The sequence below is a fragment of the Brachypodium distachyon genome, chromosome 2 (genome assembly GCF_000005505.3).
Source record: "Brachypodium distachyon strain Bd21 chromosome 2, Brachypodium_distachyon_v3.0, whole genome shotgun sequence".
NCBI classification, from domain to species: Eukaryota; Viridiplantae; Streptophyta; class Magnoliopsida; order Poales; family Poaceae; genus Brachypodium; species Brachypodium distachyon.
This window is the reverse complement of record NC_016132.3, coordinates 11,786,532-11,802,210: the sequence shown is the minus strand read 5'-3', so window position 1 is coordinate 11,802,210 and position 15,679 is coordinate 11,786,532. Positions and strand designations below refer to the sequence as shown.

Below are 15,679 nucleotides of genomic sequence, written 5' to 3'. Positions count from 1 at the left end.
GAGTGTTCTCACCATTGCCTATCCGTCGAATCAAGCCTTGCTTGAGCACGTCCCGGCCATCAATGATAGACCGCTAAATCTGTGATGGGTGCGAGCCCACCCGAGCGTCCAGGAACTCACAATTAGGGAAGTAAACTGCTTTGAGAATTCTCGCGCTTAGTGTTTTGGGACTCTGCAAAAGCCTCCAAGCCTGTTTCGCCAACATTTAGGCCTGGTAATGGAGACAAACCCACACCATACCCAGACCAACCCAGGCGACGTTGAGCTCATTACCCGTCCCAGTCCAGCCCACTGATCAACTTGTTTAATCCAGACCGCACCAAACTGCAAGACAAGTTGCCCCCGAATCGCACCAAACCGCACGAAGGTTTCCACGTCTCAGACCATGGAGGTCGAGGAGTTGCCAGATCTGCCCATGGCCAATTCGGTGACAAAGGGGATTGAGGGGAGGCGGGAAAGGACGAGAATGCGGTGGCCGTCAAGTTGGGAGAGGAGAGGAACTCGAGCTGTCTTCCGTTGTTGCTGGCAAGGAAACCTGTGGTTGTGGTGAAGCTCGTCCTTATAGCCTTTACCAGCTAGTTTTCCCTTGTTTGCCACTTTCCAGGCAGTGTTAATGAGTGATTTGATGGGTTTCTAGAACCTACCTCGAACATCCTTCTTCGGAAGTAGTGAATCGAAGTAGTACACCGCGGACCAAGGCAAACAAATGAATATTGTCACCCAATGGTCTCTGTTTTCAAAAGAAACAAACTTTAGTATCTAAGGGTGTATAAGAAAGACTGAATTAGAAAAAAAAAACGGTTCCATATATAAAATTGAACTTACTCCAAATTAAGGAAAAAGATGATGAAGTCGTTGTCCGCGTATTTCTCGAGACATGCCACCAAGTATTTAGATGTCATGATTCTTGAGGCATCCTTTTCTGGCTCAAGACCGATGTCACCGTAGTTGAACATCGCGGGGTCTAAAATGGCTACTTTTTTGACCTCTAATCGCCGCAGTTCTCTTATTTGGTAGGCAGACCACAGCCTTAAGAGGTTGATATCAAGCTTTTGGCGGTTGAAGAGGTGGAACAGTTCGTTGAACTCCACACCAAAGGTCATAGGACGTTCCTGAATCTTCCCGGTTTCTTGGTCAAAGAAGCCATAGTCTTTTGGGATTCTAACATTGATCTGTTAAGCATGCTGTTGAGAACCAGCTGATGCTTGCATGTAGAACTGATGAAGCTCTTGCATCTCTCTGGACACGACACGCAGGGAATCTTCGGTGACCATCGGTCTTCCAGGATAGTAAAGAAGCACACGGTCGAACTCCCTAGCCACGAAATAGGATCCGTCTTTGAATCTCTGGCCTTGATATTGGTTCTTGATGAGAATGTCAGGCCTATTATCCTCCCAGACTTCAGTTATGTCAGGCACATGGTGCATCTCATCTTGAGTGACATTGGAGAACTCCTTGATGGTCTTGCCGCCGCGCCCCCTCTTTTTATGCCTCCTCTTACTGTCCCATGCCTTCTGCTCCTCTGCCTTGTACTTGTCATCGATCTTGCGGCCACCCATGGACTCAGCGGCACCCAAGAGAGAGAAGGTGGGAGGGACGCTTCCAGCCTGTGCCGACCCTGTGGTCTGGGCGGCCTCTCTCAGAGTGCCGGGTGACCACGTAACAGAACTCCTTCAAGTTGTGGCTCCCCCTCGGCGTCTTCTTCGTTGGATTCTTAGCGGGAGTTTCAGTTGGCTGCGGGTTACTCTCTTCCACCCGTCGCTCGTTGTCGCGCTCTTCTGAACGAGAGCTACCTGAGCCAGAGCTGGCAATTTGCTCTCCCGATGAAGACTCTTCATCGACACGATCTACCTCCTCCTGATCAAGAACTGGTTTCTGGCTACTCTTGCCCATTTCGTACCTATGCCATCAAAACCATCAAATATATATCGTCCGAAAATTTCGGCATGACCTATGCTAAAAAAGTAGCAATTTTTCTCTACTAGGAGCTCGAAACCTGCATAAAAAACCCACCCGCATATGTACCCCCTCGGCACGATGGCCGGCCCCTTCTCCAATGACCCGACATGATGGTCAGGCCCAGAATTCACATAAGTAAACAGCATGTATATCCCAGCATGTATATCCTAACTTATATAGCAACCGAACCAATTAACAACAACTAATTTGCTAACCAACAGCATGTATGTATCATATAAAACACCTAATTTGCTAAGCAACATTGGGATCTTTGTGATCGACTACTCCAATTCTCAGATCTCCTCGATAACGCCGAAGAACGTTTTGGTTTTGCTGTTGTCGTCGATCGCGGTCTCAGAAGTCATGACTACACCACTATTTTGATACGTGCTTTTACGGTCCTGAGACGCAGTGTAGAAGTTATAGCCGTTGATCGCATATGATTGCCAAGTAGAGACGTGGTAAGCAGATTCCCGTGATAAACATGCAACCGTCTCTTCTGATACATTGGTCGTCTCCCTGCCGTACCAATAATTCTTCAGCCACGCTGCGAATGTTTTATTGTGCTCCCAGTGGATCCAGACTTTTCCTCTTTTAGGGTTTTCATTTCGCAGTTGTTCCATGTGCATTTCCTGATAAGGCCGGCAGCAATCGATAGTTTGCAACACAACCATATGTGCTCTTTCAAAGTCAGCTTCCCTTCCTCTTCCATAGACATTAAGGTATGTATGTCCAAGACCACCTTCGCCATTGAGCTTGCTCTTGTGCCGTGATTCGGGAACACCTATTGATTTCTGATCGGCCAATCAATCCGTGCAGAACTCGATGCACTCTTCTGCCCTAAAGGCTTCCACGATGCTACCTTCCGGACACGATCTGTTATGAACGTACCGCTTCAGAACCCCGTTGTATCGTTCAAGGCCATACATGTTATGCAGGAACGAGGGCCCTAGGGACAAGATCTCATCGCATATGTGGATCATTAGATGGACCATGATATCGAAGAATGATGGAGGGAAGAACATCTCGAGCTCGCACAGAATGTGTATCATACTATCCTTCAGTATCTGGCATCGTCTAACAGTGATTGACTTCTGCGAGATGCTGTCAAAGAAGTCAGAAAGCTTCATGATCGTCTCCCTTACGTGCGGCTCCATGATACCTCTGATTGCGACTGGAAGTAACTGAGTGAGTATGACATGGTTGTCGTGAGACTTCATGCTAGATAGCTTGTGACTCTTCATGTCAACTAGATGCTTGATGCTCGACGAGTAGTTCGATGGGATTTTAATGCCCTGCAGGCACTGGCACATCTATGCAACTCGTCTTTGTACAGGTTGTAACATGCAAGACGACACCGCGTGGTCACCGTCACGAAACCATTCTTGTTGGCTGCCGACACTTAATCTTTGCCCCACAACTCTTTCCTGATAGACATGAGTTTCAGGTCCTTCCGTGCATTGGGTCCATCTTTCGTCTTCTCTGAAATGTTCATCAGCAACCCCAGCACGTTATCGCATACATTTTTCTCCACGTGCATGACATCTATGTTGTGGCGGCATTCTAAATGTTCCAGTACTCTAGGTCCCAGAATACGGACCTCCTTTTCCACACGACGCCTTCAGGTTCCTTATATTTGTTCGCAGCAATGTTTCCGGGGATAACCTCAAGATCGTTCACAATTTCGAGGATTTGCATACCAGATTTCTCCTTCGGTGCTGTCCCGTACTCCGTCTTCCCATTGAACTTTTCCTTGTCATCCCTCCAAGGGTATTTAGCATCCAACCACTTTCGGTGGCCCATGTAAACAATTTTGGATGATGCAGGCAACTTTTGCGATGTCGTGTTTTCCCCGCACTTTGTACAGGCCTTGTACCCATGTGTCACCTGGCATTAAGTATTTCCATTCGCGGGGTAGTCATGCACGCAGGTCAGAAGCGCTGCTCTCATCGTGAAGTACTCCCTCCTGTTTGCGTCCCAAACCACTCTGCCAGAGTTTCAAAGCTGCTTCAGCTCATCCTTCAGTAGCTGCAGATACACATTTAGGTCAGCTCCCGGCTTCTTTGGACCCTGTATGAGCATGCACATGTGGATGTACTTTCTCTTCATGATAAACCACGGAGGAAGGTTGTAGACAAACAAGATCACTGGCCATGTGTTGTGCTTGTTGTTCATGTTTCCGAAAGGATTTATCTCGTCAGTGCTGAGACCGAGCCTCAGGTTTCTGGGCTCTGCCCCGAAATCCGGAAATGCCGTGTCGAAGTTCCTCCACTGAGTCCCATCGGCAGGGTGTATTAGGACCCCAGCTTCCTCCACACGGTAGTGCCCGTCAGGATCAAATGCAGCCTGCGCCGGATCGTGATAGACGAGATACCTCGCATCCTTAACGTTCTGCATCCAACGCTCAACTCTGCCACCTGCCGTAAGATACCAGACAGTCTTTGCCGGCCTGCCCTTCATCACTTCTTCCCCATCGTCTTTGCCAGCTCTGGCGTTTTTCTTCTTGTATCTCGATGCACCGCATATGTGGCAGCTCTCATGGTTCTCGTACTCTCCAATATATACCATGCAGTCGTTTGGACATGAATGATGTTTCACGCAATCTAATCCGAGCGGGCATGTAATATTCTTCGCCTCGTATGTGCTCTTGGGAAACTTGTTTGGCTGTGGAAAAACCGAAGCAAGGTAACTCAACAAGTTCGTGAAGCCCTTGTCTGACCAGCATGATGCTGCCTTCAGCCTCAAAAGTTCGAACGTCACTTCGAGCACGTTGTTTTCTTCGCCAGCTCCATCATACAAGGGTGTGTTTGCGTCCTCCAACAATTTTTTGAACTGAGCAGACTCTGCCTCATCTTCGGGGTCCTCCAGCTGGTCCCATAGGTACGGGTCATCTAGCATTTCGGCAATCCTACCACATGGAGCTCCTTCACCTTCCACATTAGCCTCCTCATCGACCCTTGTTTCTTCCTTGGAATCATTCGCCAGATCATACCGCAGGACATCATCATCTTCGCTACCGCTACCGACATCAATCGCATCCTCCCCGTGACAAGTCCAGCGAGAATAACCTTCCACAAAACCCGATGCCAGCATGTACATCTAAACATCTTCAGGCTTCATCATGCATGTGTTTCCACATTTGCGACATGGACAACCTATCATCAAAAATCCTTTTCGTTCCATATCACCTTTCGCGACTCCAAAAAAGACCGTCTATTCGGTTATCCATCGAGCATTGATTCTTTGCTTGGCGTACATCCAAGAACGGTCCTTCGATCTACAACACAATACACAAGAAAACAAACAAAACAAAATAGTTAGCCTAATTACTGACAAGGGGATTAAGGTGTTAATTAACCGAAGCTAACTAAAAATTTGAAATTAGAGACATTCGGAGAGAAATTGGAGGCCGGCGAGAAAGATCGGGAGGGAGAGAGAGCTCGCAAGCGAGAGGGAAGTTCCGGGCAACGACGAGGAGGCCACATTTTGGCCAGCGGCCGCGGAGCTCAAAAATTTGAAATTAGAGAACTTCAGAGAGAAATTGGAGGCCGGCGAGAGAGATCGTGAGGGAGAGATAGATCGGGAGGGAGAGGGAAGCTTCGGGGTCGAGAATCGGAGCTCGGTGGCCATGGCCGCGCCGCCAGCCATGGAGGCGGCGCCGCCGACGCGGGGGGTGGGGGTGGGGGGGAGGAGGAAGGGGGACGGAAGAGGGGCTACCTGGGGGGCTCGTAGGCGGCCATGGCGCCGATGGGCAGCACCTCGCCGTCGTCGGAAGTGAAGGGGCCGCAGCTGGTCCGTTACGACGCGCGGCGCGACCAGCTGCGGCTCTGCCCAATCTAATTAAACCGCGGCAATTATCAGTGTCGGTCGGTGTTCGGGCGACCGTTACTGATAATCGTGGGCACATCAGTAATGGTTGCGCTAGGACGACCGTTACTGATGAATGGTTCATCAGTGGCGGTCGCTTCTTAACCAACCGCCACTGATGTAACTCGCGAGCTATGATTGTTCATCAGTGGCGGTCGCCTCGCGCGACCGCCACTGATGTATTGCTGGGCGGGGACGGGCAGAGCCCGCTCTGTTCATCAGTAATGGTCGCGGCCGACACTGGTGTTGTTCATCAGTAACGGCCGTGCCGGACCCGTTACGATGTGCCGTTGCATATAGACCGTTTTGTAATAGTGTTCGTCAACTCCATGGCGAGTTGGGGGCGCTGAAATCGTTCACCAAGATTTTGGCCGCCAAATCCACTCTCTGATTTCTCTTGTGCGTTGTCTTCCCGTTTCACGTTGATGGCAGGGGATGCCGCCGGCGTTGGATGGTTGAGGGTAGTAGATAAGGGCAAAAATAGAACTAACGGAACTCTAGAAATACGATGGTGTTATCATCTTGTACGGCGGCACAACAGATGGCCGGCAGCGGCGGTGGCCGGCGACAGCGGAACAGGGAAGTGGTGCTACGGATGCCGAAACTCAAAATAGATCGAGCGGAAATGCATATCGTGTATCTATGAGCATACAGTTCAAAGAAATCGGTCCATATCTCGCCAGATATTAAGAAATCGACAAGATGGACGTTGGCCGGAGCTAGAGAAGAACATGCAATTGCGGCCATGTAGCGAACGGAACTCCACTTTTATTGGGGCATCTTACTGTTGGTGGTGTGGATATGGTCTGATGGGAGGGAGTCGTACAGGTTTGCCTCCTTCCACGGATTGAGTTGTCCGCCTAATGTAACATGGATTAGTTCCTGTTTCTGTTCTCAAAATCTGCTAGATCGAAGCTTGCTGTTCCTTGTAAAACTTCCGGCATATACTGTTTGCTGTTGCCGCTTTCATCTATTTTCAGAACCACCGATTACTGCCTACAGTACAATAGAACCCAGATTTTACTTTGCTGCGAAAAATCCATCTAGTTTTGTTTGTTCGCATGACAAAGGATTGGGCCAACACAATCATACTAGTATCAGGTATTGCTAAAGCTGTACGAGAACACAAGCTCGATTCGATCAGGATCAAACCATGGCGAGCTTGCCGAGCCAAATGGCTGCAAAACAAACAGAGGCCTAACCATTTTACCAAATATTTGGTTGCTACACCGGCTGCAAACCAAACAACCACAATTCACCAAGATTTTGGTCATGCCCATGATTTGGTAGTGCCAAAATTTTGGCAGGGCTAGCCAGGGCTTGAACCAAACACACCCTACAGCGCCCTCAGATCCGCCCGTGAGTTGGCAAAAAATACACGGACATGCATCGGCTAGGTCGGGCGAGCCAAATTTTTGGTTTCAAACCAAAAGGCAGCCCTAAACCGCGGGCATGCCAATTTTTTGGTAAGTCGGACGTTTGGCTTGGATCCAAACAGCCCCTTGATAACGACGCATCGCAAGGCCTTTCTTGATATCTTCTTGTCCTGTTCTTCCTCCAGCTTTATTTGGTCAGAGCAAGGATCTTCTGATCGGATCCATCCAAGTTGCCTCTGGCTCGATGAATGCAGCAAGTTCCATGTCATGAGTTCACCTTCAACCTCTTCGGGAGCGATTGGAATTTGGGAGGCGTCTTGTTATTGGACCCAGGAGCTGGATGACGCCTAGTGAGTAGTGACGCATGGATATTGTGCCAGTAAATAAAAGACAAAAGAGGACAACCGAGCATAAATATATACCATCACAATACACAGTGGAGACTCCTGAAAGAGGAAAACTGGACACGGTGGTTTTATCGCGTCAGTGAGAAGCAAAATCGACTTCTTTTTCCCTATATAGTAAGATCAGATGATACAATATTTTACTACAGAGGGCCACAATTTGCATCGAGTTCTGCTGTAAGCTTACTGATACAAATACAGTTGAGGCGAGACGACTATCAATTTTTCTATCTCCTGAAATGTACATTGACAACAGTTGGTTGCATGTATGTCTGCTGAATCGACAATGCAAGCGGAAAAAATGGGTGAAACAAGAAGGAAGATATTCTTTTCGCCCTGCTGTCCGAAGCACCAGAATCTGACCCTACAGAGATAAAAAAAAAACAGGTATGTTTTTACGTGAATTGCCAAGAAGCTACCAGAACAAATTTATAATCTCCATCATTGCAGAAAAGCAAATATAAAGTAAATTTATAATCTCCATCATTCCAAAATATAAGATGTTCTACTGTTTCATCATTGCAGAAAAGTAAATTTATAATCTACAGTTATCATCATGGATTTCATGACCATACATTGGTCTGCATGATTACATGTGCCTTATGCGGACACAATTTGAAATTGATAATAGTTTTCCACAGGCTAGGTCTAGAACCTAAGATGCTTAGTCACAGCAATTGATCAAGACTCAAGAGTTACCTGGTTTTATCTTAAATTTGACAACATTTGGTTGCCTCACTGATATAAATTTTATTGGATGCTCTGTGCAGTTCCTGTGCCGATCAATCGCTGAAATCAGCTGCAAACAAGGAAAAACAGCACCACAAATTACTATCATGTAGAGTCACAAAACCGAGAAGATCAACAGAACTCTTGCACTGGCTTATAATGATTAACAAAGTGCAAGTTGCAAGTTGCAACATATCTAATCCTCTGCTGTCATCACTCATCACTATGAAACCCCTCAAACTGCATAAGGTTAGTTTGTAGTTCAAACAAGTTTTATAGTTTACTCACTAAACTAAATATAAAGTGAACTGACAAGGTAATTTCCTGCCTGCCACTGCTAGTCAGCGTCAGTGGCGATCCCACCAAAACAGCTTGAACTGAAATTTAATATACCAACTGTCTCTCCTCAAACGGCCACACCAACCACACCTATACTCCCTTATTATCTTTCCGAACCATTACGATTCACCAGCAACCACCCATCTCTGATGGTAATTTGACCGACACTTCCCTCTCCCAACTGATATGAAAAACCGTTACCAATCACTAACATGTAAATAGCCAAATTTGTCTCCAAAGTCAACAGGAGCCCCCTCACTATATGTGAGACACATCATAGCGAATGGGTTGTGCGTGCGCAGACCAGAAAATCATGACCGTAAACTAGCACAGAACTACTTTATAATATACAGTATTTCAAACAAGTTGTAGAACAAACCTTCTCATCATACCGAAAAAGCGTCAGGTCAAAGTATGGTGAAGGACTTTGTGACTGGCAAGTGTATGGTAACGAAGCCATCATCTTTTTCACAAACTGCTAAATATAGAACAAGCCACAATCACCAAAAACTCCAGGATTACATCTTCTAATAAAAGAAAAAGATTATTCAGAAACTAATATCAGATGTCTTATGCCAATAACAAAAATATAAAGTATTTTCAAGAAATATCCATGAGCATCATGTAATCATTTCACCCCTCTAGTTTTTTCTTCAGAAGGTTTGGTTTGTTCCTAAGATTTTCACAAGCAAACCATCTCAGCTGGACTTCATGTACGCAGAATGTAACTACAAAGGCATTACCGTCACCAGAAAACAAGTTCAAAGCTCAAAAATAATGTTTTTCTTTTACTTAGTTAATTAATACAGGGTTGCCATCCTGTCCATGACATCCCATACAGATTAACAAGTTAATTGACTCCAAAGATGATCCAGATCTTTTGATAGAGTGATCAACTGAGAAAAACAATATAATTCATTTGAAAATTTGATGTGCAGGCCAGCTATGTTACGAATGTTATATGAAACAAAACTCTTCTTATTGTGTGTTTAAATCTGAACATAAATATCTCCATAGCTTTGTATTATTTTCGTGGGAGCCTGCAGATTACGATTACAATACATTAATATTTAAATGCAGTTCACAAACAGCATGTCATCCTTATGACCAACTTCTCACATCTCGTGGAAGCATGTAAAATAGAACCAAGAGCTAAAATTATTTATGTAAAATGCATCATACTCCTTGTGTTATCAAAATTACCTGTGGAGAGCTACTTGCTTTATTTTTAATGGTGCGAAGTTGATCAAGGGCATGGACGCTATTGGAATGCGACGAGATAAAATTTCCATGCGAAGAATTTTGAGGATTTGCATGGAAATGATCATAGAAATGTTCAAACAGTGAATACAGCTCCTCCGAAGAATTCTGCTGACGAATTATGTATCAACTTCAAACAGAAGCAAAAGAAATATCAAACAGCTTCAACAAACATCTCTGGTGAATAGGTACCTGATAGAGTGAGACAATCTCTGTTGTCTCCATGTTGTACACAGCAAAGAATGCTAGATTTTGCTCCGTGCTTCGAGAAACCTAAAGAAATAAGCAAGTATATGCAATTAGATGATGACAAGATGTGAATAACCTACTGGTAACATGTCTGTAGAAAATGGATTTACCCCTCCATCCACACTACCAAACTTGATAAATAGGTGATGGCGGTCCAAAAACTGTACCTGTTCAACTATCATGTTATAGCACCTCTTGCAAAAAATCTTTAATAGAAAATGACATGCTTAGTAAACAACATAGTCCCTGTAATCAAGGTTATACCGTTACTGATAGCTAGCTAAAGTGCACTACATTGATTGTAAGTAACTAATTAAGAAACTTTAAATAACCAAAAGAATAAAGAGATGACAAAGTGGGAATGTAACACAAGATAGGATATACGAGGTACCTTCCATATGATAAGATCCACATAGTCTTGAAAGTGAAAATAGAATTTCTTCTTCAGATGTTGAACCCTCTACAAACAGAAATTACTACTTCAACCAAGTAGAGATAAAAAATAAAAATAATAACAAAGCATGACTAGAAGCACCACACCACCAAAAAAGATGGAATAGCCAATTGAGCATAATTTTATTTCAACATGTCAAAAGATGCAATGCTCACTGTACATGAGAATAACAGGGAGAGTACAGATGCTTCAGCAGCGAATCCAATTATTATAGATATTTTAGCAAGCAGTATAAATTGCCTTGAACATTCAGCATAATAAGATCAACTTGGGAATAACCATGTTATCAAGAATGCAATGCACACCTGAAGATCACATAGCAAATGAGTGTACTAGATGTAAGATAGCTAAGTAGCTAACCAAAGTCTGATCAGGTTCCTCATTCCAAGTCTTGCGGAAAATAAATGATAGCAACCGTTGCTTGATGCCAGGAAGAAAAGAGCTCCCCTGTGCAGCCTGCAAGCTTCCACTCCATTAACAACTTTGCAATTCAAAAGTTTATCATCAGACTAATTTTGATTAACATTGTTCAAGGATGACATAATATGAAGAGTTTACCTACAGCCTAAAAAGGATATTTGTTTTGACAAGAAAAGGATATTTGTTGTAATAGATGGAGTGGGTAAAACAAGTGAATACATGTACAGACATCAATAGTGTAGATAAAAAGAACATGAAATGGAAATGTGAGATGCATAAGTTTTAGAATTTGATATTAATCCAGACATTTGCAATAATATTGATGGATGAACTAAATTCAGATGTCCAATTAAATGGTGTGGTATGCTGTAACCATGTTAGAAATGTGAATGTATACTGAGAACAAGTTAATAAGAATATGTGAAAAACAAGCTAATCTGTGGATGCTGCAAACCAGAGTTAACAAAAATGAGAGAAACAGATGTAAACTACGAGCAGATCAACAATCTTGCAATAGAAAAGTTCACTCATACCTGGCCATGCGAATGAAGATATAGTTCGTCATCTTCCTGGCAAAATGCACCAATTCTCCGTACCTCAACAAGGTTGCCAGAATCTCGGATCTGTAGGACATGTATTGTTTGATACCGAAGAGAGACAATGCAAACCAGATCCTCATACAAGTAAGCACCAATACTATGAGCCAGATTGATAAAATCATTGCAAAAAGCCTTCTCGTCTAGTATTGCACCATCTTCTAACCTGATAACACAAATACAGATGTTCCTAATCCCCCAAATATAGGAAGCAAGGTTACAGAATATATTGTAATTTTGGACTAAAATCCTCCTAAGTAGGGATAAATAGATAACTGTACCTCACAAGATAGAAAGTTATTTTCTCAATTGACGGTACCCCGTGAATTGCACCCTCAGTGGCACTTGAGTCATTACTTTGTGCAGTTGACGTTGCAAATAAGCCATATTTATGGCCTTCCATGTAAAGGAAGAAGTCCTTACAAATGTACTCATTGCTGGATGCAAGTGAAATTGAATATAGCTGCTTAAAGAAACTGTCAAATCTCCTTGCTTGGTCCGGAAGATCATGAGAATCACATTCTTCATGGCATGAAAATGTCAACCAGATGGGACGGTACACAATCAGATCTTGGTGGTTCCGACTAAAAGCCACAAGATACTTGCCATCATCAGTGAACTTGCGAAACGAATAATCTGGGCACTCTACGTCGTATATAGTGTAACTTGGAACCAAATTCTCATAGAACTGTCTAACGGTGTTAACCTGCCAAAGATGGAAAAGGAAAGAACAATGAAACACTGATGAGATCTTAAGTTGCAAGAGAAAAGTTATAGAAATTTGCTACCATCATGGATTCACGATTAAGTTCCCATTTGAAGAGTATGCTAAGACACCAAAGTTGTGAGTTTCAATAGTTATTACAGGAAGACAACACGCATTATCCACAAGTATACAACAACAATTGTGAAAATGGTATTTACAAAATGGAATATTACGAGCCTACATTATTGAACTTTACCCTTAACTTGTAGGCAAGATCCAACTAAAATCCACACCTCCTAATCACTGACATTTGAACCCAGACCTCTGAAATCCCAGTCATTTGACTGTTAAAGTTGTTTGGACACCAGCTTAGATTATGCACATAGTGTTACTGCCAGTTTATCCCATCATCAACCCGGACTCTTTACATGCTTGCTTGAGACATACAGCAGATAAACAGGTATTGGCAAACTAATGCTGTTATGTGAGGACAAACATATGCACACAAGACACAGCCCCGTATCCTGACACTATCACACAGTTAATCATAAATTCAGAAAATTATATCCTCTAAAATTAAATTGAATCCGTTGTGCACTGCAGCTGGAACATCTAGGAAATATATAAAATGGATCGCTAAGTGCAAACATGAGAATCTGTTCATAGCAAAAACCATACACATTTCTCCATGCCATCCAAGCAACTAGTATCTCATACGTACAAACAATCTGAAGAGAAGTGCCAACAGATGCACACAATCTATTGCCCTGTCAACAAATATCTGACGTGGGCAATTACCCTCTGACTATACCCCTCTTCTCCATAGGGTTAGACCAATGAACTGAGTAAATTAAGCCTCGGCACATAGGCATAGCGATTACTATAGATCAAGAAATTATGCACCGGACGAGTGGAAGATTTGCTGCAGGAACAACTACAATGCCGAATACGTCGAGCACGAAACCAAGTATGATCAGCAGGACGTTGCTGAGAACCATGGCCAGCCGGTCTAGCAGCTTAACATCTTGAGGTGGAAGGTGGCTGGCAGAACAAACCGAGAGTACGCAGACACTTTTCCCAACAAGGGTAAGGAACCCAGTGAAATTTGGGCACGAGCATGGCCGTGAGCCTGGCAGCAACCACGAGCACCCACCACAGCCACCAACATTAGGGCGCCGTGGAGAAGGGTTCAGTGACCTTGTACACTGGATTCATCTCAGGATGTATCCGGTGCGTGGTGCACCCGAGCTCGAAACACTCACCTAAAAGTCGTAAAAAAAATCCAAAAAAGCACCATCGACCATGTCACAAAATTTCAATTGACAATTTGACTCTCAGCTTGACGACCAAAGAAGACAAACCATAGCTGAATTTGCTATTTTTGTTTCTCTATCTGTGGTTTGGATTCGGATATGAAGTTTTGTGGCATGGTAGATGGATGTTTTGTCTATGTACTCAAGAATTTTCAGATTTTTTGACAACTTATAAGGGGTGTTTTCGAGTTGGGTGTATCTGTAGCACCACAAGGCTGGATGCACCAGATGGTGAAGAAAATGTTGATGCACAGACTCAGCTGCAGCTCGCTCACGCCTTGCTGCCAAGGTTTGTGATGATAATGTAACTGTGACCTTGCCGAACAAGACGTACTCCATGACTCCACCTGCATCACTAACCTAGTCACCAAACAATTTTAGCGATCTATCAACAGGGATCCAGTGGGATTTCGGTGGTCAGGGTTCAAATGTCAGGGATTAGGAGATCAGGTTTTGAGTTGAACCTTGCCCATAACCTCAGGGTTTAAAATGGACCTTTCTCTGGAAGCGAGAACTAGTCAGCTAAATTACTTTGACATGTAAAATAGTCATAGAAACAATCTTGCATTGCCACAGTTGTACAAATAAACCTAAAATTACCAAGGATATAGGTGGGAAGTTGTCAGCTTACAAGCATTTGGAGCATTTCCTACAAGATTTCACCTCTTTTATTTTATCATGATATTCCACTGCTCGTGAGCTACAAATTATTTACACAATAATATTTCCTGCGCTGCGTGGTTGAAGCAGTTGAGTTTGATTGTAACAATTTGTTTTGCTGATTAATTAACAGTGTGGGTTTTACAGAAAATCACTACATATGCCACCATGCGGCTCTAGATATATCAAAGTGGAGGTCCCGAAGAAGTGGAAGAAGAGGCTGTGGCAAATACCTTGTCGAGAGTCCCATCTTACAGCACATAGAGGCTAAAAAATGGAGCCTCACCGCGCCGAAGCCCCCAATGGCCCAAAAGCTAATCACGCGTAATCTGAGGAAACCCCTAACGGCAACCAAAACGATAACCAAAGGAAGCCAGCCGCATTCGGCCGCCTTCCGCACGCCCACCGTCGCGAGCGCACGGCCCCTATCAATCAGACGCCACGATAATCGAATCGGCTAGGTAGAGACTGGAGAGGTACAGGAGGCGTACGGTTGCGCCGGGGCGCGGGGAGAGGAATTGCCGGTCGAAGACCCTGGTGGCGAGGTTGCCGCTGCGGAAGAAGCCCACCATCACCGCGCTGCCCGTGGCCGCCGCCGGCGCGGCAGCATCGCACGCGCGCCGCGCGCCGCGAGGTGGAAGCGGAGGAGATCGACGGGGGAGGCGCGTGCTCGGTAGGAGGGGACCTTTCTTTTTTCCTCTTCCTCTCCTCGTTGTGGAGCCGCAGCTGCTACTGTGAGCAGGGGCCAGCGAGGAGAGGATTTTTGCTTGTGGTGATGAATATTTTGACGGTGGTGGAAGAGAGAGAGGGGAGAAGTGAGTGAGGGAAAGAGACGACGGCCGGATGGAGAGGGACGGGGAGGCGTGGCCAGCCGAAGGAAGGCACGGCCGCACGGGCGCTGTTGCCACTTGCGAGTGGGTCTGCGGGATTCTGAGGTCGGCGGGGAAACACGAGGCAGTGGCCCGACGCTTCCGGACTTCCGGAGTCCAGACTCGAGCAACCAGAGGCTGGTTCTTTTGGTTTTTTTCAAACTAGCAGGAGAACTGCTAAGATTCCATCAAGAAAAATAAACCGATGGCAAAATACAAAAGGAGAAATCCCGCCAGACAGATCCGGCGAAGAGACTCAAACGAAAAGAAGGAAAAGAAGAAGAAAAGAACAGTCAGCCAGGGTCAAAAGGGATCAAACCACCGGCGAGCTTCCAAAGACGAGCTTCGTCATGAAGCCGAGCTAGGAGCCCCGCAATAGGAAGGCGAGCCCCCTCGAAAACGTGTCGATTCCGTTTCTTTCAGATTTCCCAACAGGTAAGTGTAGCTAAGAATCGGGCACATTTCACCAAGGAAGAGC

The 15,679-nt window shown here is 44.9% G+C and overlaps 1 protein-coding gene across 5 annotated transcripts; it reads right to left on the bottom strand.

The window, feature by feature from the left end:
• Window positions 1–7,649: 7,649 nt before the first annotated feature.
• Window positions 7,650–15,159, bottom strand: LOC100845485 (light-mediated development protein DET1). Of its 5 annotated transcripts, none has more exons than XM_014899573.2 (11): window positions 14,824–15,159; window positions 11,935–12,359; window positions 11,591–11,819; window positions 10,998–11,093; window positions 10,575–10,643; window positions 10,294–10,350; window positions 10,127–10,207; window positions 9,878–10,045; window positions 9,054–9,152; window positions 8,306–8,405; window positions 7,650–7,970 (listed from the first exon to the last, which is right to left on the bottom strand). In XM_014899573.2, exons 1-11 carry the CDS (start codon window positions 14,902–14,904, stop codon window positions 7,834–7,836), a joined length of 1,542 nt encoding a protein of 513 aa, XP_014755059.1. In that variant the 5' UTR covers window positions 14,905–15,159; the 3' UTR covers window positions 7,650–7,833. The 5 variants fall into 5 exon arrangements, with proteins under 5 accessions (XP_014755059.1, XP_010230898.1, XP_014755060.1 ...); XM_010232596.2 differs by having other exon boundaries at window positions 9,054–9,149; window positions 14,824–15,156; XM_014899574.2 differs by having other exon boundaries at window positions 9,878–10,042; window positions 14,824–15,155.
• Window positions 15,160–15,679: the final 520 nt, after the last annotated feature.

What these genes read in the sequence shown, in the direction of transcription:
- LOC100845485 (XM_014899573.2), bottom strand. Translation starts at nt 14,904, where the DNA reads ATGGTGGGCTTCTTCCGCAGCGGCAACCTCGCCACCAGGGTCTTCGAC. An exon ending in ATAACTTTCTATCTTGTGAG is followed by an intron (nt 11,820 to 11,934) that starts GTACAGTTATCT and finishes TTGTGTTATCAG; the next exon opens with GTTAGAAGATGGTGCAATAC. An exon ending in TTTTTCGGTATGATGAGAAG is followed by an intron (nt 8,406 to 9,053) that starts GTTTGTTCTACA and finishes CCTTGTTTGCAG; the next exon opens with CTGATTTCAGCGATTGATCG.